Consider the following 21,417-nt stretch of genomic DNA (forward strand, 5'->3'; position numbering starts at 1 on the left):
GGCCTTGATGATGCTACTCGTGCCTGTGTAAGAAAATTATCTGTAATTTGGGACGTATGTGAAAACAAAACTTTAAACAGAATTTACTGGAGGGCAAAAGTGTCAGACTCGATGTATGGCCCGCGTGGCCGGGTAGGGGGGCGCCTCGATGGCCAGGTGGCACGGCCCTGCAGAATTTACTAGCGGACAAATTGACAGACTCGATGTATGTCTCGACTTATGACCTTTACAAATTGGCGCCATACGCCGATGTGATACAAACGCTCGCGTGAGGAAAAAACACACGGTCAAAACTAGCGCCGAGCGTTTTTATTGGACGATAGACCCTGCACCTCCTCCTCTCATTCTTTGCTCCAACTTTACCATTTTATCCCACAGTCTCTCACAGTTTCTCTCAGACTCGCGCAGCAGCACGCCTCTCAGCTCTCCCGCATCGCTCTCTCCGAGGATTATCCAAAGCCGTGCGGACCTTTCCGCGCTACCGCACCAGTATGTGAATAAGTCCTTTGCTGATTCTCCGAACCCCGGGGACCTTACCACGCTACCGCACACCGTACGCTCGCGCTCCATCAGGTAACCCAGCCACGCTCACTCCCGCCCGCGCCCCACAAAATAATAATAATAATAACTTATTCAAATAACACACGCTCATAAGCACTCTCATCAATATCATTTTTAAAATAATACACACTCATAAGCACTCTCCTCAATATCATTTTAAAATAATAAACATTTAAAATAAGCATTTAAAATAATAAATAATTAAATCCAAATACCATTGCAGCACTAACACAACCAACCCAGGCCCCCTAAGCCACAATCATTTAAAATAATAAATAAATAATTAAATACAAATACCATTGCAGCAGTTACACAACCAACCCCCGGGGAAGAAGAAGACAAAAAAAAATATTTAAATAAATAATTAAATCCACATGCTATTGCGTCAGTTACACAACCAAGCTCAACCCACTACAACATAAGCTCCGCCCACTGAACTTTTGAACGTGACCTTTGACCCGACCTGTCATTTTGACGAAAGCGGTATTGCATCTCTCTCTTATGTTCTCATTGACTTGTGTATATAACAATAGAATGCTCATTGAGTGAAGTCCTTATTACTGTAGCTAGAGACTGAACCTCCATTTCCATGTCCCATAAGTCTACAACCAAGGCTTCCAGGTATTACACCTGGGAGGAGAGTGTAACAAATAATGGAAAACAAAACACTGAAATGTCTTACATGAAATAAGTGTTAGCTGACACATCTGAGACTTTCTATGTAAATGGCTTCAGCTAATGTACCTTTAATGTTAGGAATTGCTCATCTCCAGAGATTCACAGAAAGCACTAAGGAACCCATGGGAATTCTCTCATTTTTGTTTCCTGTGTAGATTCGTATGGCTCGTATGGATCCGGAGTACTTTATGAAGATCGTCAAAGCCAACGATCTAGTGAAGGCCAATGCGGCGTGCAGGCCAATTATCACTGATGTATTGAAGATCATACATGATCTCGACGATAAAAGTCCACGATCTGACTTTGAAAGGTCACTGATCTGGCCGTCTGGTCGGGGTCTGGGCTGGTGCGCTTCTCGGCTGCTGCGGGGTCCAGGGTGGTCTTCCGGTTTCCTCGGCAGAGGAAAAAAATGGGGTCCACAGAGAGTATATACGGGGAGTGAGAGTGTGTGTACAGCGTTCATTTCTGTGTGTCTCTATGTTGGGTGAATGTGTAAATATTTGTTTATGTGTGCATGAGGGTGGGAACGTATGCTTGTATATGTGTGTGCCTGTTTGTCTATATGCATGTGTCAGGTTGGGTTCTAGACTCCACCTGAAATAACATCTCGGGCTCTATTCCCCCCCGCCACACTCCCTGCTGGTGGATGGGGCACCTGGCCACTGGTGCGTTGGTGGTTCTCGATGTCCAGGGCTGGGTGCTCGGGTGGGTGCTGGCTCGCCCGCGGCGATTGCCTGGCGGGATCTGGCCCTCCTGGCTCTGTCGGGCCCTTGCTGGGGGGTGGGGGGGCCCTTGGATCTCTGGGCCCAGGGCCTGGTCTGCCGTGGTGGGGCCGGCCGCCGGTGGAGCCTGCACGGTGGCTGCCGGATGGCCTCCCTCCGGAGCTCTCCTCTGCCCTTTTCTGGGTGAGGGGCTGCTATTCTCCCTGCGGTGGTCCTCCGGGGGCTCCCACGCCCTGGGGGGCCTCTGACTGTCTGGGGTCCGGGCCTCCTCCGTGTCTGCTTCATGTCCTGAGGGATGGGGCTGTGGCTCCCCACACACACTAAAAGAAAAAGAAAGGCCACTGATCCGCCCACGCCTGCCCGCTGACATCTTATTGGCCATTGGTGGCTAGAATTTCCGCAAAACCAATTGGATTGAAGCCTATGACACCCGGGCCGACCACTGGCAGTGTGTACTTAAATGGCTTTGGGTATTGTTTTGGGGGTTTTGATGGCCACAATTTCACCAACACTACGCAGATTTGACCCCGTCGCACGGACATGGTAGCACATGGCACCGATGCACTGGTGCCACTGAAATGTTAGCGTGGCCGTAATTAATGGTTCCATCTATGTAATGGGTGGCCATTTACGCTTCTCGCCTCTAATCATAATCGAGTGATATGACCAAGAAGCCAACGAATGGACTATTATCCAGCCCATGCATGAGGAGCGACAGGATGCCAGTGCCACCACCCTGAATGGAAAGGTAGGTTAATAGGAGGGCGTCTGACTGTGGTTACCCTCATTTTCCCCTTGAAATTGATTATGTTACATACTCAGTAGCTCGCTTTGTCTTCAAATGCTTGATTTCAATCCATAATTTAATATAAGTTCAGTAAACGTCAGTGTTTAGATAAAACATAAATGACCTTGCATTGTCGCTCTGCATTAGTGGCACATTGGGCAGTGCTGTGGTGTCCAGCTCTGTGTTTTTGCAATTTTTCCCACAGCCCAAGACTTGTGAGATACAATAACTGGTGTTAACGTAGGAGCTTTACCCAATTCCAGTCCTGGAGGGTCAGAATCCTAAACAATTTGCAGATTTCCCTATTCAAACAAACCTAGTGAACTTAATAATTATCTGATTAAGCTGCGGTTCACAAGGGAAATGATCACAACTAACTGTAAATTCCCTACCAATGCCCATGTGCTTCCTGTGGTAGGTTCCAGGTTCACCACCACCCTGTACCAAATAAACTTTTATGGAAGATGGATGGATTAAACATGCATTAGCTAAATGTACATTTATGCTTTCTAGATCTCCATCTCCAATCATATACAGCATAACACACATCACTTGTGAACCATCTTTCCTAGATATACATTTGTGGGGGTAACAATGGAGCTCAGACCACTTCCACTGCGGAGTGCTATGATCCACTCACGTGCGAATGGACCTTGATCGCTCCCATGCGCACTCGCTGACGTGGCCTCGGAGTAGCTGCATATCAGGGAAACATCTATGCGGTGAGTGATTCCTTTCTTGTACTCTGAAACAAAGGAGTCAAATCTCAAGATTTATCTGAGACTCATTTTTTGTCACTGCTGCTGTGTCACAGATTGTAATGCGCTTAAATCAAACAAAAGAATTCAGTGGATGAAATGACCTGCTGGGAAGGCCCATCTAAATACACATATGCTCCCTGCATATCTGGGTTATAAACGAATACGCTTAGTAAAGCTTAGATTTTTAATTATAGTTATATTCTGTAGTTCCAGACATAATTGCTCTGTTTGTTGTTTTTTTCAGTGTCTGACTACAAGTATTATTTTTAGTACTAATAAAAATAATAATAAAAGTAAAATATATGAACATAAGAAGTATTTCACTGAATTGTACAGGTTTTCTGTTGCCCAAATCCACTTTTTTCACTGCAGTTATGTTGACATGTATGTTGAACACAAACTAGTAATAAGCTTGTGTCCTATATACACAATGGGAGGTTCTGTGCAGTCTGCTATTATAGGGCGATAATTCCTTAAGAGTTCCTGACTTCCAGAAAGCTGATATTTACTTATCCGTTTGGTACCCGAGTGATCACTTACCATTGGTGTCTCCCAGGTAGGCGGTACCAACGGGGCTCATCCAGTGCGGAGTATGGAGGTTTATGACCCTGCAATTAATCAGTGGCACGCTGCACCTCCCATGAAACAACAAAGGAGCTATTTCGGCATCGCAGTGGTGGACGGCTTGCTGTTTGCAATGGGAGGCTCCGATGGCTTCAAAGTCACTGCAAAGGTGGAATGCTACAATGCAGAGAAAGGCAGCTGGTTCCGTACGCAGGACATGATTACGCCCAAGAGGAACTTCAGCTGCTGCACAGTGCCCCCCTGCATCATACAGTACGCTGCACCTCGCCCACCTGCCCCCATCTGCCTGCCTGGTGGGTAACCAGGTTACGCATCTACCGGTGTGGCTAGCATCACTGGACTTAATCAACAGAAACAGTGGACACTAACAAGAATCAGAAACATTCACCAAAATAAGGAAAATGACTCTTGAATAATGGACTGAGGGAACAGAACTTAGACCTTACAGTGGAGTCAGAGCATAGAGGTTAAGGCACTAGAACAGCTATCAAAATGCAATTATGGCAAGACAACTGCTTTCCTTTGTTATCGGATGCTGTAATGGTTTGCTCCTGTTGTGTAACATGCCACTTGTTTGCATGCATTTGTTAATTGCCTTGTTCTCTCCAACCATTTCTCTGTCTTAGAGCATCTGACAAATGAATAATACACAGAGCACAACTATAGCAGAGCTCAGCTGGGACCTCCTGCATGCTTTTACAGCAAGCAATGAGTGTGCTCTTCTAGAACAGATTTAATATCTGGCTACGGTTGTTGGGGACACATGTGTTAGATATGTGAAATGCTTTATTCATACAACTAAAGCCCTTATATTTGTATATTGTATTATATTTGTATATTTGTATAATTTGTATTATAACCAAGATGCAGCCAAAGCCCCAAAAATAAATTCTGAATATCAATCAATTAACAAAAACAATACAGAACAATGTTCTTCAACCTGATCCACAGGAACCCCCAGTCCATCCACGTTTTTGCTCCTTGCCAGACAGCTGGTGCTGGGAGAGAGCAAAAACATGGACTGCTGAGGGTCCACAAGAAACACTGATAAAACATAATATATATGCAGACCGAATGTCTATGGCACCCCCTAAAGGAGCATCATATGCGTAAAGAACTGCTTAAGGTTTCATGCCACAGCACCCTCCAGAGCATGAAAGCCAGCTTCTGCTTCTGGTTCCAACACTTAGCCAATCTACTGACCCTTCATCACCGATTGCTGAGTTGGAAACATTCAGGTGGATCAGCTGACCTGCATGCTTGCATCCAATCAGAAGCAGCAAATTTCCCTCCATTTTCCCCTTCTTTTTCTCTTATCAGCTTACAGTTATATTTCCTGTTGCTCATCTCAGTTTGTCCTAGTCAATTAATATTCTCTCATTTGTTAAGTGCTACTATTTATTGTCTTTCTGTGAGTTAAACTGAAGGTTACTTTCCCCTATAGACCGTCTCTTCCTGCTATCAGGCAATCATAGGCCAGTGGGACAGGAGGGAGGGTTCTACCCTTTTTCACTCAGGGTGACTGGAATTTTCCAAACAAACGGGCAGTTTCAGAATCCCCCATTTGTTGCGGTCTCCAGAAAAGTGTTACATATGAACCATGTGGTACAGTCTGATTAGACGAAAGCATCCCATAGAGCTGTTTCTGATCTAAATGAACAAATTCTGAATTATGACTCTTGAGCTTTGTTGATTTTAGAGTTTTCTGCCATCTGGAGTAGAAAAAAACACACATTGACTTATTGCAGACTGGTGCAGCTGCATTTCTGACTTATTAAGTCGAAATTCTGATTTTTTTTCCCTCACAATTCTTACTTTATTTCTCATTATTCTGAGTACTTCTCTAACAACCAGCAATTAGTCGGAGACATCACTTCTGCTCCAGCTTTAATGGTTCAGTGAGATTTGCATACAGCAGCAGACAGGAGCGAAGGCTACAATGGCTGTATCTGCTCTGTCCAGGCATTTTATTATTTCCAGTTGTGTGTGTGAATGGCAGCCTACATCAGAACTTGCAATTAATTATCCTGTAAATGTTAAGCTGGTTTGCAATGAAAATGGGCAATAGAACTTCTCTCTTGCCTAATAAGATGTGGTACAAGCATATCTAACATTAATGCTTCGTGCATTAGACCAGGGGCGCTGTAAAGGGGGGGTAAACGATGACGATTCTCGGGGCCCATGACTGAGAGGGGGCCCAGAGAAGCCCCCAATAAACTGTGTGGGGGGCCCTGTCAAGATTCCTTTCATGGGACCCAAAATCCTTAGCAGCGCCCCTGCATTAGACATATATAATATGATGTCTACTGTTAATGTAATAACTGCCAATAATGTGCTAATTTTCCCCCTTAATATAATAAAGGCTGATACAGTAATAACTTACCAATATCATACTAACATATTTGAATCAAAAACGTATCACATTATTACATTATAGGCTTTATTACACAAAAAAACGGGAAAATTGTTATGTTATTAGCAGTTATATTAACAGTAGTTTATAGTAGCTGCTATTAACAGCAGTGATTAGCTGCTACAGACCCTAACAATCACACAATTTCTTTTGACTGCTTATGATTTTTTGCACACTACTGTACACACACACACACACATATATGTACATATTCATATGGTTGATTGCCCACAAAACTCAACTGTGATTAATCAGCCTGTTCTCCAGACCAAAGAACAGTGAAAACCATTCTAACTTAACCTACAAGAAGCAATTCCAGAACACAAAGAAGAAGATGTGCTAGATGTCTTTATGGGGACTCTGCATTCATGTCTATGGGCAAAACCCTAATCCCAACTATGAAAACGTTATCCCCTACCCAGCCCCAACCCACAGTCGTTGCTGTTGTAGTTCTCTCCTACCATTTATATTGTCACAATGAACTATATCCTAAGATGTACAAGTAAAAAGTTTGTATATAGTATAGCATGAAAAATAATAATAAGAAGAAAACTCAGCCAGAGTGGAATTGTTTTATATAAACACTCGTGCGCTCTTGCGTTGTGTACACCCAAAATGGCGATTCCACAATAAACTGCGGCTATATCGAGTGTGATGTTAGCTGCAAAAGACGCAAGCAGATCCCAACTTCACTTTGCTACACGTGCATTGTAAAAGCAGGGCCACAAACAAAACAACACCTACGTCTCTGTACTCGATTCAAACGGAAAATGTCGCCAAATCCATTCACCATTTCACTATGTGCTAGCTAGTCATGGCGCGAGCATTAGCTGCGGACGCGAACAGCTTCAGCTTATCTTCCCACAATTCAGCTCGACTGTTTAAACTTCAGCCAAAGACAACATTCTGTGTTAAGTGAGAATTCTAACGATAAATAATAATTACTTACATCGTTCAATGGGCGCCCTCGGAATATCTGTCCTGCCGCTACTCCCATCCACTTCTAGCTTAACTCGTCCATCTGTGTGGGTGCGCAAGAACGATGGGTGCCGTGAAGCTGCAGGAAAACAAACTTAAAAACCTGCACGAAAATATATTAAACGTGGAGGAGTTAGTCGGCAGAAGTGAGGAATTACAAAAAAATAAAATAAAAAACGATTTCTCAAGAAAAGATCATAAAACAGGAAAATGGTCAATAGCTCATGGAGTGATATTGCACACTGTACCTTGATTAACATAACTGCTCTATAATACATAATCGATTATATTCAATAGTGTTCAGGATTTGGGTGAAGTGTACACAGCACAATAATCATTGGGATAATTCCACACTTGCTGCAATTTGTTTTCATGACCGTATTGGGGATATATGCGGTCCGATAAATACGTCCGCCTTGTGCTAAATGTTGACCAAAACAGACGGACCGCCCAGCCCAATTTTCAAGGACTATTCTTGTTCCAAATAATTGCCACAACGGGCCGACCAGATTTACCCCATAAAATAATGTCTTGTGGACATTTGTTGCTCAATGGCTTATGTCTAAAGTGGAAACTAGGGAATAAGATGCGAATTTAAACCTCGTTCCTGACAGACATGTAAAGGACCTTTTTTGTTTTTCATTTTTAGAAACGTAGCGGAGGAGAAAAAATATGAAAACATTTATTTATTTATTTATTTTATTTCGGGAATTCGTGATTTGACTATTCTCACATAATACAAAACTTAAATTCTAAGATAAGCACGGTATACATTTTCCAAAAGTGATGTTAAAAACATTTCACTTGTTCTTCTTGTACAGCTGATTGTGCGTAGAATACACCCCCCCCCCCCAATCCATTTCGAGTCTCAAATATAGATTTAAAAATAAACATTATGGTATCTTAGGAAACTGTGATGCAAAGTGCGGTTTTTGCGTCTTAGAATGTATGTACACGTCATTTCGAGTGATATAAAAAGGAGAGAGAGACGAGATATCCACATTTTTGAATTATGATGGCACACGACATGGAGCGAGTACTGATGTCCCCGGCGTTCGAAGTGTTTAACAAGCTTCGGCTGGCAGGACAGCTTTGTGACGTGGTCCTCATCACCGACGGTGTTCAATTCAACGCCCATAGAGTAATTCTGTGTGGCTGTAGCTCCTACTTCCAGTAAGTAGCTGTGACCCATATATGAAGATGCGAAAACAGCAAGGAGTCAGTTTTTATCTCTCGTTAGCAATGACTTCTCCTTGGCAATAAGGCTCTAGGATGACAGAAAGTTTATATTAATATACATTATATTAAATTATATTAATGTAGGTCAGTGCTGATCAGAAATATTTCTGATAAGTGTACCACCTTAACTTTTACTATATAATAATAATAATAATAATGGTATAAATATATAAAAAGGGGACCATGTCAAACAGGCAAAACAAAGTATTCCGGGGGACTTGCCCACCAGCCCAAGTAAAATATATTAAAGGGGGAGCTACTGTTGGAAAAATAAGAATTAAAGCCACCGGTTCCTAGTTCTTAGATGCCTATGAGATCATCTGTAGCAGGGGGTCCTTATCTCTGCTTAATTTCCATTTGGGGGTCCCTGGTTCAGAAGATTTAGAAAACCCCTTATTTAACTTTGCCTGCAAAACCGATATTTATTAGATGAGTCACTTCTGGATTGTGTTTCAGGGCTCTGTTCGCCAGTGACTGGAGTGATTCAGGAAAGCGGGAGTACCAACTCCCAGGCATTTCCCCAGAAACACTGAGGCAGGTCATAGAGTATGCCTACACATACTCTGTGGTCATCACAGCTGAAAATGTGGAGAACCTCCTGGCAGCTGCTGATTATCTCAGTGTCTTGGGCATCGTGCAGCGCTGCTGTGATTTCCTGCATGAGCAGCTCTGCCTCAACAACTGCATTGGCCTTCTTAAAATCGCCGATGTCTACTGCGTAAACGAGCTGCACCAGTCTGCATTCAACTTAATCTTGAAAAACTTTAAGGAGGTTGCCATCAGCTCAAATGAGTTCCCAGAACTAAGTCTTGAACAACTTTCTGACATCATCGAGCAGGATGAGCTTAATGTCAGAGAAGAGGATGTAGTGTTTGAGGCCATCCTCCGGTGGATCGAGCACGAGCCTGCCACCCGAGAGGCCCACATTTCAGTCCTATTGGCCAAGGTGAGTATAGTTATACTATGTTCTCATTGACTTGTGTATATAACAATAGAATGCTCATTGAGTGAAGTCCTTATTACTGTAGCTAGAGACTGAACCTCCATTTCCATGTCCCATAAGTCTACAACCAAGGCTTCCAGGTATTACACCTGGGAGGAGAGTGTAACAAATAATGGAAAACAAAACACTCAGATGTCTTACATTAAACAAGTGTTAGCTGACACATCTGAGACTTTCAAAGTAAATGGCTTCAGCTAAAGAAATAAAAATTTGCACTTACTGCTGTATCCTTAATGTTAGGAATTGCTCATCTCCAGAGATTCACAGAAAGCACTAAGGAACTCATGGGAATTCTCTCATTCTTGTTTCATGTGTAGATTCGGATGGCTCGTATGGATCCGGAATACTTCATGAAAATCGTCAAAGCCAACGATCTAGTGAAGGCCAATGTGGCGTGCAGGCCAATCATCACTGATGTACTGAAGGTCATCTATGATCTTCATGATGAACGTCCACGATCTGATTTTGAGAACCCACTGATCCGCCCGCGCTTGCCCTCTGACATTTTGCTGGCTGTTGGTGGATGGAACATGCGCACGACAAACTGGATTGAAGCCTATGACACCCGGGCCGACCGCTGGGTGGATATAACACAGGGGCAGGAGACTCGCCAGTCCGGCCATGGCAGTGTGTGTTTAAATGGCTTCATGTATTGTTTTGGGGGTTATGATGGCCATAATTTCACCGATGCTGTGCTCAGATTTGACCCCGTCGCACGGACATGGCAGCACATGGCCCCTATGCACTGGCGCCGCTGTTGTGTCAGTGTGGCCGTAAGTAACGGCTTCATCTATGTGATGGGTGGCCGTTTAGACGTGTCGCCTCTGAATATCGTAGAGCGATATGACCCAAATGCCAATGAGTGGACCATCATCCAGCCCATGAACGAGGAGCGACAGGATGCCAGTGCCACCACCCTGAATGGAAAGGTAGGTTAATAGGAGGGCGTCTGCCTGTGGTTACCCTCATTTTCCCCTTGAAATTGATTATGTTACATACTCAGTAGCTCGCTTTGTCTTCAAATGGTTGATTTCAATCCATAATTGTTTATTCAGTAAACGTCAGTGTTTAGATAAAACATAAATGACCTTGCATTGTCGCTCTGCATTAGTGGCACATTGGGCAGTGCTGTGGTGTCCAGCTCTGTGTTTTTGCAATTTTGCCCACAGCCCAAGACTTGTGAGATACAATAACTGGTGTTAACGTAGGAGCTTTACCCAATTCCAGTCCTGGAGGGTCAGAATCCTAAACAATTTGCAGATTTCCCTATTCAAACAAACCTAGTGAACTTAATTAGCTGATTAAGCTGCGGTTCACAAGGGAAATGATCACAACTAACTGTAAATTCCCTACCAATGCCCATGTGCTTCCTGTGGTAGGCTCCAGGTTCACCACCACCCTGTACTGAATAGACTTTTATGGAAGGTGGATGGATTAAACATCCATTAGCTAAATGTACATTTACGCTTTCTAGATCTCCATCTCCAATCATGTACAGCATAACACACATCACTTGTGAACCATCTTTCCTAGATATACATTTGTGGGGGTAGCAATGGAGCTCAGACCACTTCCACTGCGGAGTGCTATGATCCACTCACGGGCGAATGGACCTTGATCGCTCCCATGCGCACTCGCCGACGTGGCCTTGGAGTAGCGGCATATCAGGGAAACATCTATGCGGTGAGTGATTCCTTTCTTGTACTCTGAAACAAAGGAGTCAAATCTCAAGATTTATCTGAGACTCATATTTTTTGTCACTGCTGCTGTGTCACAGATTGTAATGCGCTTAAAACAAACAAAAGAATTCAGTGGATGAAATGACCTGCTGGGAAGGCCCATCTCAATACACATATGCTCCCTGCATATCTGGGTTATAAACGAATACGCTTAGTAAAGCTTAGATTTTTGATTACAGTTATATTCTGTAGTTCCAGACGTAATTGCTCTGTTTGTTTTTTTTTTCAGTGTCTGACTACAAGTATTATTTTTAGTACTAATAAAAATAATAATAAAAGCAAAATATATGATCATAAGAAGTATTTTTTTGATGGTTGACAGTTTTCGCTGAATTGTACAGGTTTTCTGTTGCCCAAATTCCCTTTTTTTCACTGCAGTTATGTTGACATGTATGTTGAACACAAATTAGTTATAAGCTTGTGTCCTATATAGACAATGGGAGGTTCTGTGCAGCCTGCTATTATAGGGCGATAATTCCTTAAGAGTTCCTGACTTCGAGAAAGCTGATATTTACTTATCTGTTTGGTACCCGAGTGATCACTTACCATTGGTGTCTCGCAGGTGGGCGGTACCAACGGGGCTCATCCAGTGCGGACTATGGAGGTCTATGACCCTGCAATTAACCAGTGGCACGCTGGGCCTCCCATGAGACAACAAAGAAGCTATTTCGGCATCGCAGTGGTGGACGGCTTGCTGTTTGCGATGGGAGGCTCCGATGGCTTCAAAGTAACTGCAAAAGTGGAATGTTTCAATGCAGTGAAAGGCAGCTGGTGCCGTGCGCAGGAAATGATTGCACCTAAGAGGAGCTTCAGCTGCTGCACAGTGCCTGCGCACCCCCGCTTCGTACAGTACGCTGCACCTCGCCCACCTGCCCCCATCTGCCTGCCTGGTGGGTAACCAGCTCATCATGTCTAACGTTAATGCTTCGTACATTAGACCTATATAACATGTGCCCTTGAGAGGTAAAGTGGGCTATCCCACAAAAACAAAGTTTTGAGAAAATGAGCTCCAAAGTTGAATTAAAAAAAAAAAAAATCAGTGTGTCTATACCCTACAATTGATATGTATCATAGGTAGCACAGATCTCAGTATATTTAAAAGATAGATAGACCCTCAATAATTAATATTGGACAGTCATTTTTGACTGACATGTGGGATAGCCCACTTTACCTCTCAAGGGCACATATGATACCTACCGTTAATGTAATAACTGCCAATAATGTGCTAATTTTCCCCCTTAATGTAATAAAGGCTGATACAATAATATCTTGCCAATACCATACTAACATATTTGAATCAAAAACACACCACATTACTACATTATATACTTTATTACACAAAAAACGGGAAAATTGTTATGTTATTAGCAGTTATAGTAACAGTAGTTTAGCTGCTACAGACAGCAGCTATTAGCTGCTATTAACAGCAGTGATTAGCTGCTACAAACCGTAACAATCGTGACATCACACAATTTCTTTTGACTGCTTATGATTTTTTGCACACTACTGTACACACACACACACACATATATATGTACATATGTATATGGTTGATTGTCCACAAAAATCAACTGTGATTAATCAGCCTGATCTCCAGACCAAAGAACTGTGAAAACCATTCTAACTTAACCTACAAGAAGCAATTCCTGAACACAAAGAAGAAGATGTGCTACGGCCCTGCTACACACACACACACACACACACATATAAGGTATCTGTATCTTTGTGGGGACTCCATACTGAGTTCCAACCCACAACACAATTAATCAGTGAGGAAATTCACAGTATTATCTCTTGTTATGTTATTTTTTTAAATTATTTATAATGTATTTAAAAGCCTATGGCAAACAGTAAGTTAATGAATTGAAATTACAGGTAACCACGTGCTCAACAAGTGGCTGGCAGGGAACAAGGGAAACGCTACAGACTGACAACAGGGGAGGACAAGAAAGACTGACAACACGTGGGACGAGATGACCAATGACACCTACTGGCCAAACAGGGAAGGGACACAGAATGGGACAGTTAAATAACACTGGGATTCCCTGAAGGGTTTGGCATTCCCTGAAGCCAAGCTGTTAATTATTGTACTCCACGCCACCTCTGGTGATTGAATTGCAATGTAATGATTATGTTGTTCTATAATCTTATTGAATAAGTGTTATAAGTTGTTAGAAGTTATTTTTGTATTCTTTTATACTTCATTTTTAACAGTGTGATTGTTGACCTGACAGCTTTGTTTGGCAGTAAAAAGCTTTAAGGGGGCAGTTTAATGGCTCTATACACAGCAATATGTATAATGGCCAAAGTGTTCTTGTTGAACATGCTTAATTTATTTTTGTATACAACGTTTAAATAAATGTCTTATTTGGAGAACAAAGGCTGGAAAAAATGTTATTTGTTGTCTGAAAACCAAAATAATTTTGAGAGCTTTGTACAATTTGTTAGCAGAATTACCTTATAGACCTAATACACTTTTGAATGCAATATAATTCTCCATGGCAGTAACCCAGCTGACTGGTGGAGCAAGTTCATTTTGTCTCTGCAAGACCTCAAAGTGAATTTGAAGATCATTGTCTCCACAAAGACTACGAAGATTTTCAGGAGATACATGGAATCCACAGTTTCTTCCATTAAACCTAGAGTGCAATCCAACAAAATGTTTCAATAATAAAATTTACATTTCAAAAAGTGGCTTCTGGTTTGTCAGATGGGCAGTGTGCATTCCATACCTACTTGTAGTCATCTAGTTCTTTTTGCAGGACACCCAGAAAGCTGAATACTGTAGCAGCAAACATTTCTGTTGGTAACAGCCATTAAAGAGATTCCTTCGTCCAAAATTGCCCCCTAGTGGTGGAATATTGCAACGCAAATAATGGAGATTTCACTTCACTGTATTTTACAGCTAACGAAAATGTAATGTGTGTGTGTATACATTTTTTGTTTCATACATTTAAATGTACATTTTTTATATAACAAACAACATTACTTTATAGTTGTTTAAAAGGCAGAAACTTCAATGTACACGAAGTCACCAATAAATTACATCTATTTATCCAACATGTTATATAATATACATACTGTGTTTGAAAACTTTTCAGTTTTACGATTTCAGGACAGATCAGCCACTCTATTAGGAACATTACGCTTTTTGGTTGCGGCTGATTATCTCAGTGTCTTGGGCATCGTGCAGCGCTGCTATGATTTCCTGCATGAGCAGCTCTGCCTCAACAACTGCATTGGCCTTCTTAAAATCGCCGATGTCTACTGCGTAAACGAGCTGCACCAGTCTGCATTCAACTTCATCTTGAAAAACTTTAAGGAGGTTGCCATCAGCTCAAACGAGTTCCCAGAACTAAGTCTTGAACAACTTTCTGACATCATACAGCAGGATGAGCTGAATGTCAGAGAAGAGGATGTGGTGTTTGACGCCATCCTCCGGTGGATCGAGCACAAGCCTGCCACCCGAGAGGCCCACATTTCAGCTCTGTTGCCCAAGGTGAGTATAGTTATACTATGTTCTCATTGACTTGTGTATATAACAATAGAATGCTCATTGAGTGAAGTCCTTATTACTGTAGCTAGAGACTGAACCTCCATTTCCATGTCCCATAAGTCTACAACCAAGGCTTCCAGGTATTACACCTGGGAGGAGAGTGTAACAAATAATGGAAAACAAAACACTCAAATGTCTTACATGAAATAAGTGTTAGCTGACACATCTGAGACTTTCAAAGTAAATGGCTTCAGCTAAAGAAATTAAAATTTGCACTTACTGCTGTATCCTTAATGTTAGGAATTGCTCATCTCCAGAGATTCACAGAAAGCACTAAGGAACTCATGGGAATTCTCTCATTCTTGTTTCATGTGTAGATTCGGATGGCTCGTATGGATCCGGAGTACTTTATGAAGATCGTCAAAGCCAACGATCTGGTGAAGGCCAATGCGGCGTGCAGGCCAATTATCACTGATGTCATGAAGGTCATCTATGATCTTCATGATGAAAGTCCACTCTCTGATTTTGAGAACCCACTGATCCGCCCGCGCTTGCCCTCTGACATTTTGCTGGCTGTTGGTGGATGGAACATGCACACGACAAACTGCATCGACGCATATGACACACGGGCCGACCGCTGGGTGGATATCACGCAGGAGGAGCAGAGCAACCTAGCTGGTCATGGCACGGTGTACCATGATGGGTTTGTGTACTGCATTGGGGGGTTTGATGGGCAAAACTTTATCGATACCGTGCGCAGATACGACCCGATCACACGAGCATGGCAGCAGATGGCCCCAATACACTGGCAGCGCTGTAATGTTAGTGTGATCGTGCTCGATGGGCTCATCTATGCCATGGGTGGCCATATTGGTTTCTGGCCCCTCGACATCGTAGAGTGCTACAACCCAAAAACCAATGAATGGACCCAGATCGAGTCCATGAATGAGAGGAGAAACGATGCCAGCGCCACCACCCTGAATGGCAAGGTAGGGTAATGGGAGGGCGTCTGACTGTTTACCCTCATTTTCCCCTTGAAATGGAGTATTTTACACAGTCATGAGTTCTCTTTCTCTTCAGATTGCTGATTTTAATCCACAATTACTATGTTCAATACATTTAAGTATTTGGATAAATGCATTATTGGTCTCCATTAGTGGCACATTGGGTAGTGCTGTGGTGTCAACTCCAAGACTTGTGAGATAGATGAAATGGTGTTCCCATGTCAGGTTTCCTTTATTCTGTTCCTGGGGGAGCAGAATCCAAAACTCTTTGCAGATTTCCCTTTTCAAACAGCCATACTAAACCTGAAAATTAGCTGATCATGGTGTGTTTGAGAAGGGAAATCTGCAAACTGTGTTCCTCCAGGAACGGGACTGGGGAACCCTGTCATACACTATGCATAGCATATACTTTTATTTTTGAGTCACAATGAACTTTATCTGTAACCTCCAAACCCCAGTCATATACAGTATAACGGTCTTCACAGTTAAATTGGTTTTCATAGATATACATCTGTGGGGGCCACAATGGAACAGAGAGCCTATCTACAGTGGAGTGCTTTGACCCCCTCACTAACGAATGGAGCTTGATCACTCCAATGAGCACTCCCCGTCACAGCCTTGGAGTCACGGCGTATAAAGGGAAGATATATGCGGTGAGTGATTCCTTTCTGTGTCAAATCTCACATTTTACCTGTAAGACTCATGGTTTTTTTGTCTTTGCTGCTGTGTCTTTCATTGTGATACATTTAAACCAAACAAAACAGTTAAATGCCAGAAATACCTGCTGCAAAGGCTTATCTTAATACACATAAAAAACATACATGCTACCCTCTTTAGCCTCCCTGCATTCATTTCTGGGTTATAAATGGATCTGCTGGGGGGTCTCTGCTACTAGCTCGGGTTGTAAAGTTTAGATTTTTAATTAATTATTTTCCCTAGTTCCAGATATAATTAGTCAGATTGTTGTTTTTTTCAGTGTCTGATTAGCTTCAAGTGTTCGTTTTAAGTAATAACAATAAAAAAGCAAAATATATTAGCATAAGGAGTCTTTTTTGAAGGCTCACAGTTTTCACCGAATCATACAAGTTTTCTGTTGCCCAAATCCATGTTTTCATTGCATATAGGTTGACTTCTGTATATAAGCTTGTGTCATCTATAGACAATGGGAGGTTCTAAGGCGCCTGCTTTCATAGGGTGAAAATTGCTTAAGAGTTCATGACTTTGGGAAAGTTGATGTTTGCCCATCCTTTTGGCAAGCAAGTGATAATGAATCTTTGGCATCTCTCAGGTGGGCGGTATCAACAGGCCTGATCACCTGCAGACCATGGAGGTCTATGACCCTACCACAAACCGCTGGCATGCTGTGGCCCCCATGTCCACACCGCGCAGTGAGTTTGGCATCGCAGTGGTGGACGACCTCCTATTTGTGATGGGCGGCCACGATGGGTTTGGGGTAACTAACAAGGTGGAGTGCTATGATGCGGGGACAGGCAGCTGGTATCGTGCGCAGGACATGAGCCGAGCCAGACAGCATTTCAGCTGCTGCGTAGTGCCTGCGCACCCCCGCATCATAGAATACGCTTCACCTCGTTAGTCCCTAATGGCCGCCAAGGAGGAGAGAAACCCATCTGCCCACAACAGCATGCCCAGTACGTAACCTCATTTACACCCCCCACCCCGAATTCTTTCCCTATAACATACATTGAGTTTATATAGACACCTCTTTTTTTCCCCAGACTCTGCTTCCTCATTGGAAGGTGTGTTGGTGGGATCGAGGTCTTTGAAGACAAAGCTGTCCGGAAGTAATTTTCCATGGCCTCGCTAAACTCCTCCCACACCTGAGTTTTTACCTCGACGACCGCCGAAGCCGCATTCCAACATTTCATCAACGCTGTCCACCAGCGGGTTGGGGGATTGCTGCCACAACAGGCCACAGCTCCAGTCAGCCGCCTCCACAATGGAGGCATGGAACAAGGCCCATTCGTACTAGTCAGTCCCCTGCGTCCTCCAGGACATGGGAGAAGCTCTGCTGGAGATGGGAGCTGAATCTTCTCCTGACATTGCATACTTAAAATAAAGTTTTCTTTTTCATATTATCTAGTTTGTGAAAGCGTCATAAATTTCCCATTTTGGATAAACGTTGTTCTCGTTTGACGGTTCTCTTCAGAAATTCCGCTGCAACCATCGGTGATTACTAATTAAGCACTAAGGCAGGGGTGCCCAAACATTTTCCCTTAGTGGGCCAAAATGAAAATCTATCAGAGGACCGCGGGCCAAATGTAATATTTTACACAAAATACAAACACTAATAGTAAAGTAAAGTAGTTTTATTTATCAAACAGTTATCTAACCTTCCTTTCTGTGTAAATAACATAAACAAAATATGACAAATAAGTCATATATAGGCATTTAGAACACGTCTAAACTTTTGTAATCACATATAGTGCAAAATGTCAAAGAGTGCATGTCCAACAGCAACACAACAACAACAGTAGGAACAATATAATTGCACCACTAGTGAGAAACATGAAGCTGTTCTTTGGCGTTTATCAGCCTATCAATATTAGGTTGCAGCTGACTCACTGAGAGGGTGAGGATGTCCTGTAGGTGTGGGTCAGTCAGAGTGCTTCTGAGCCTGGACTTGTTAAGGTTCATTACACTAAAAGTCTGTTCACAGATGTAAGTGCTGCCAAACAAAGCTAACATGACCTGTGCATGTTTCCTAATGTCTGGGTACCTTTCAGATGAGACATGTGTGTAGAAGTCTTTCAAGTGTAGTGACATGAATTTATTCTTTAGCTCAGAATCACACTGAAACTCAATTAGCTGCATCTGAATGTGATCAGGCACTGAGTCCACACTTATGGTGAAGGGTTGAGAAAACAGCTCCATGTCACCTCTACTTTCCCTAAAGTCCTCAAAGCGCAACGCAAAGTCCTGGTCCAAGTGTCTGAGAAGTGCTGCATATTCAGGCAGTCTCTGCTTCACCAGGTTGACCTCTCTCAGACTAGGGAAGTGTGCAAGGTTTCCTGGGAAGAAGTGAAAGAGCTGCTAAGTCGTCAAATAATAATAAATATTGCAACATAAATGTTGTTTTATGTACTTTGAAAGAGTTAGCCTTACAATTTTATTACAATACTTTTTAACAATACTTTTTAACTGCACAACAGTGGAATATGGATATGTTAGTAAATGCACTTACTAACATATTCCACATAATATCAATCCCAGTAACTGCACTTTTATCATGTGAGGTGCAGGTACATGCTGCCACCTTTCCTCTCCATTATCACTTGATTAAATCATAAGCATTTTTACAATCACAAAAAATATGCAAGCTCCAAAAGACAAACAAAGCGCATGTCTGCCTGTCAATCAAGTTTAAGAACCATGGACAGCGCTGTCCCTCCGCAACACAGTTAACAAGGCCGGGACTTATTTACGGCATAAAATACAGTATGATAGACATTATCACCATTAAAACTGAATGTGTATGTGTGTCTCTGTGTGTGTACAATATATTAACCAACCTGCTGACAGATGTCGACAGAGTAGCTGCAGCTTCGACCTGAAGGCCGTTATGTGGTCAAACAGCTCAGTGATGATCTGATCCTTCCCTTGAAGCTGAATATTCAGGGTGTTGAGCAGGTCAGTGATGTCCACCATAAAAGCCACGTCACAAAACCATTTTTCATCTGTGGGGACTTGAGTGTCACTGTTCTTGCTTGTCAGAAACTCCGCGATGACATGGCGCAGCTCAAAAAATCTTTTGAGGACTTTCCCGCGGCTCAGCCACCTCACCTCTTGGTGGTAAAGCACATCCTTGTATTGTGAATCAACCTCCTCTAGAAGAGCTCTGAACTGGCGGTGTGAGAGCGCTTTTGATCGTATGCAGTTTATGATTTTAATCACGTCACGCACCACGTCTCCCATACCAACTGATCTGGCACATAGTTGCTCTTGGTGCAGGATGCAGTGGTATTTTGCCACCTTACCTCCACATTGGGAAACCTTCTGGGAAATTAGTGTGGCAAGGCCTGTTTTCCTCCCAGCCATGGCAGGTGCTCCATCAGTTGTTATCCCAACCAATTTTTCCCAGCTCAGCCCGTTCGTATCCAACACTCGCTCAACGGCTGCAAACAAATCCTCACTTTTTGTTGTGCTGCGCAGTGTCTCAAATCCAGCCAGCTCCTGAGTTATTTCCATGTTTTCATTTACTCGCCGTATGAAAACCAAAAGTTGTGCAGAGTCCGAAATGTCCGTGCTTTCATCACACGCCAAAGAAAAGGCGACAAATCCAGCAGCCTTTGCTTTAAATTGCTCCTTAATGTCTAGAGACATTTCTTCAATACGACGTGTCACAGTATTTCGTGAGAGGCTGATCTGGGAGAAAGTTTTTGCCTGTGACGGGCACATGATTGTCGCAGCTATGGACAGACACTCCTTAACAAAGTCACCCGTTGAAAATGATCTCCCAGTCCGGGCAATTAGCGCAGTAATCTCAAAGCTGGCCCGCGTCGCGCTGTCCTGGGCTGTCGAGGGCCGTGTAAGAGTCCCTTGTTGCCTGTGAAGTTTAGCCAGCAGCTCCCTGGTCTTGTTCTTTCGCGCATCACCTTTGAATTGCGAAAATGCTGCGTGCTTCGTCTCATAATGACGACGAATGTTATACTAGTACAGCAACAGACTGGTTACAAATAAGGCAGACCGCTTTAGCATTTATGTCAGTGAAAAAATATTCTTCCTCCCAGCATTTTTTAAAATGTCTTTTGTCTGTGTGCCACTGACGATGCCGCTCCATGTTGATAGTGGCTTAAGCTAGCAGCCTGGTGGTGACCCGCCACAAACTGGTTTGATCCCGTATGGCGGCAACAAAGACTCATGGGACTTTTTGCAAATTGTTAAAATATGACTATTTATGAAGTGTGGAAATGTACATATGTGCACAGATATTGTCATGCCCGGCTCGTCCGCTCCTCCTGTGTGCCACGCCCCCTGATTACCCACGTGTTTTCTCCCGATTGTACCCAGCTGTATCTAGTTCATTTGCTCAGTCCTGTGTATTTCAGTCCGTGTCTTACCTGAGTCCTTCGTCCGTCATTGATGTCAGTCAGTGTCCGATGTTCCCTGTTCCCCGAAAACCTTTGATTAAATCCCCGTTTGCCCCGAATCCTGCCTGCCTGCTTCCTGATTCCCCGCTTGCCCTCACGATCGCCGCTCTGCCCGCGGTCGCCCGTGACAGATATACTCTACATTACCCTTATAGTTGCTTGTGTTTCAATTTTAGTCTTAGATATTTCAAATGTAATCAAAGCACCATGAGTGAGGACTGTATAATATATATTAGTTAGGTCAACGTACACTAAAAATAAACGCACTGATAGCTACACTGGGATTCGTGCTTTAAGAGTTTTTTAAACAAATTTTAGTACAGTAATAATTTAAATTTTTAGA

General features: G+C 43.0%; 3 protein-coding genes and 1 long non-coding RNA gene across 4 annotated transcripts; 2 read left to right on the top strand and 2 right to left on the bottom strand.

The window, feature by feature from the left end:
- Nucleotides 1-1,090: 1,090 nt before the first annotated feature.
- On the bottom strand, nucleotides 1,091-4,575 carry LOC125720985 (basic proline-rich protein-like). Its single transcript, XM_048996912.1, has 3 exons — nucleotides 4,050-4,575; nucleotides 3,389-3,493; nucleotides 1,091-2,281 (listed from the first exon to the last, which is right to left on the bottom strand). Exons 1-3 carry the CDS (start codon nucleotides 4,087-4,089, stop codon nucleotides 1,854-1,856), a joined length of 573 nt encoding a protein of 190 aa, XP_048852869.1. The 5' UTR covers nucleotides 4,090-4,575; the 3' UTR covers nucleotides 1,091-1,853.
- A 4,988-nt stretch (nucleotides 4,576-9,563) lies between these two features.
- On the top strand, nucleotides 9,564-12,433 carry LOC125720844 (kelch-like protein 10). The gene is made up of 5 exons (XM_048996706.1): nucleotides 9,564-9,670; nucleotides 10,045-10,656; nucleotides 11,261-11,347; nucleotides 12,029-12,193; nucleotides 12,404-12,433. The coding sequence occupies exons 2-5, from the start codon at nucleotides 10,051-10,053 to the stop codon at nucleotides 12,431-12,433; spliced, it is 888 nt and encodes a 295-aa protein (XP_048852663.1). The 5' UTR covers nucleotides 9,564-9,670; nucleotides 10,045-10,050.
- Nucleotides 12,434-15,907: 3,474 nt separating this feature from the next.
- LOC125720995 (uncharacterized) lies at nucleotides 15,908-18,062 on the top strand. The gene is made up of 4 exons (XR_007385638.1): nucleotides 15,908-15,951; nucleotides 16,470-16,619; nucleotides 17,255-17,615; nucleotides 17,703-18,062. It is a non-coding gene; the product is annotated as an uncharacterized LOC125720995 (long non-coding RNA).
- A 483-nt stretch (nucleotides 18,063-18,545) lies between these two features.
- On the bottom strand, nucleotides 18,546-20,431 carry LOC125720845 (general transcription factor II-I repeat domain-containing protein 2-like). The gene is made up of 3 exons (XM_048996707.1): nucleotides 19,497-20,431; nucleotides 18,704-18,995; nucleotides 18,546-18,567 (listed from the first exon to the last, which is right to left on the bottom strand). The coding sequence occupies exons 1-3, from the start codon at nucleotides 20,380-20,382 to the stop codon at nucleotides 18,546-18,548; spliced, it is 1,200 nt and encodes a 399-aa protein (XP_048852664.1). The 5' UTR covers nucleotides 20,383-20,431.
- Nucleotides 20,432-21,417: the final 986 nt, after the last annotated feature.

This window comes from Brienomyrus brachyistius, unplaced genomic scaffold (assembly GCF_023856365.1).
Source record: "Brienomyrus brachyistius isolate T26 unplaced genomic scaffold, BBRACH_0.4 scaffold27, whole genome shotgun sequence".
Classification (NCBI taxonomy): domain Eukaryota; kingdom Metazoa; phylum Chordata; class Actinopteri; order Osteoglossiformes; family Mormyridae; genus Brienomyrus; species Brienomyrus brachyistius.

Excerpts from the sequence above, each read along its gene's own strand:
- LOC125720844 (XM_048996706.1), top strand. The coding sequence starts at position 10,051 with ATGGCTCGTATGGATCCGGAATACTTCATGAAAATCGTCAAAGCCAAC. Across the intron at positions 10,657-11,260 it reads CCACCACCCTGAATGGAAAG|ATATACATTTGTGGGGGTAG; the intron begins GTAGGTTAATAG and ends CATCTTTCCTAG. Across the intron at positions 12,194-12,403 it reads GAGGCTCCGATGGCTTCAAA|ACCTATATAACATGTGCCCT; the intron begins GTAACTGCAAAA and ends TTCGTACATTAG.
- LOC125720985 (XM_048996912.1), bottom strand. The coding sequence starts at position 4,089 with ATGAGCCCCGTTGGTACCGCCTACCTGGGAGACACCAATG. Across the intron at positions 3,494-4,049 it reads CTACCTGGGAGACACCAATG|AGTACAAGAAAGGAATCACT; the intron begins GTAAGTGATCAC and ends CCTTTGTTTCAG. Across the intron at positions 2,282-3,388 it reads CGATCAAGGTCCATTCGCAC|TGTGTGTGGGGAGCCACAGC; the intron begins GTGAGTGGATCA and ends TTTTTCTTTTAG.
- LOC125720845 (XM_048996707.1), bottom strand. The coding sequence starts at position 20,382 with ATGTGCCCGTCACAGGCAAAAACTTTCTCCCAGATCAGCCTCTCACGA. Across the intron at positions 18,996-19,496 it reads CTGTCGACATCTGTCAGCAG|GAAACCTTGCACACTTCCCT; the intron begins GTTGGTTAATAT and ends ACTTCTTCCCAG. Across the intron at positions 18,568-18,703 it reads ACACATGTCTCATCTGAAAG|GACATCCTCACCCTCTCAGT; the intron begins GTACCCAGACAT and ends CCACACCTACAG.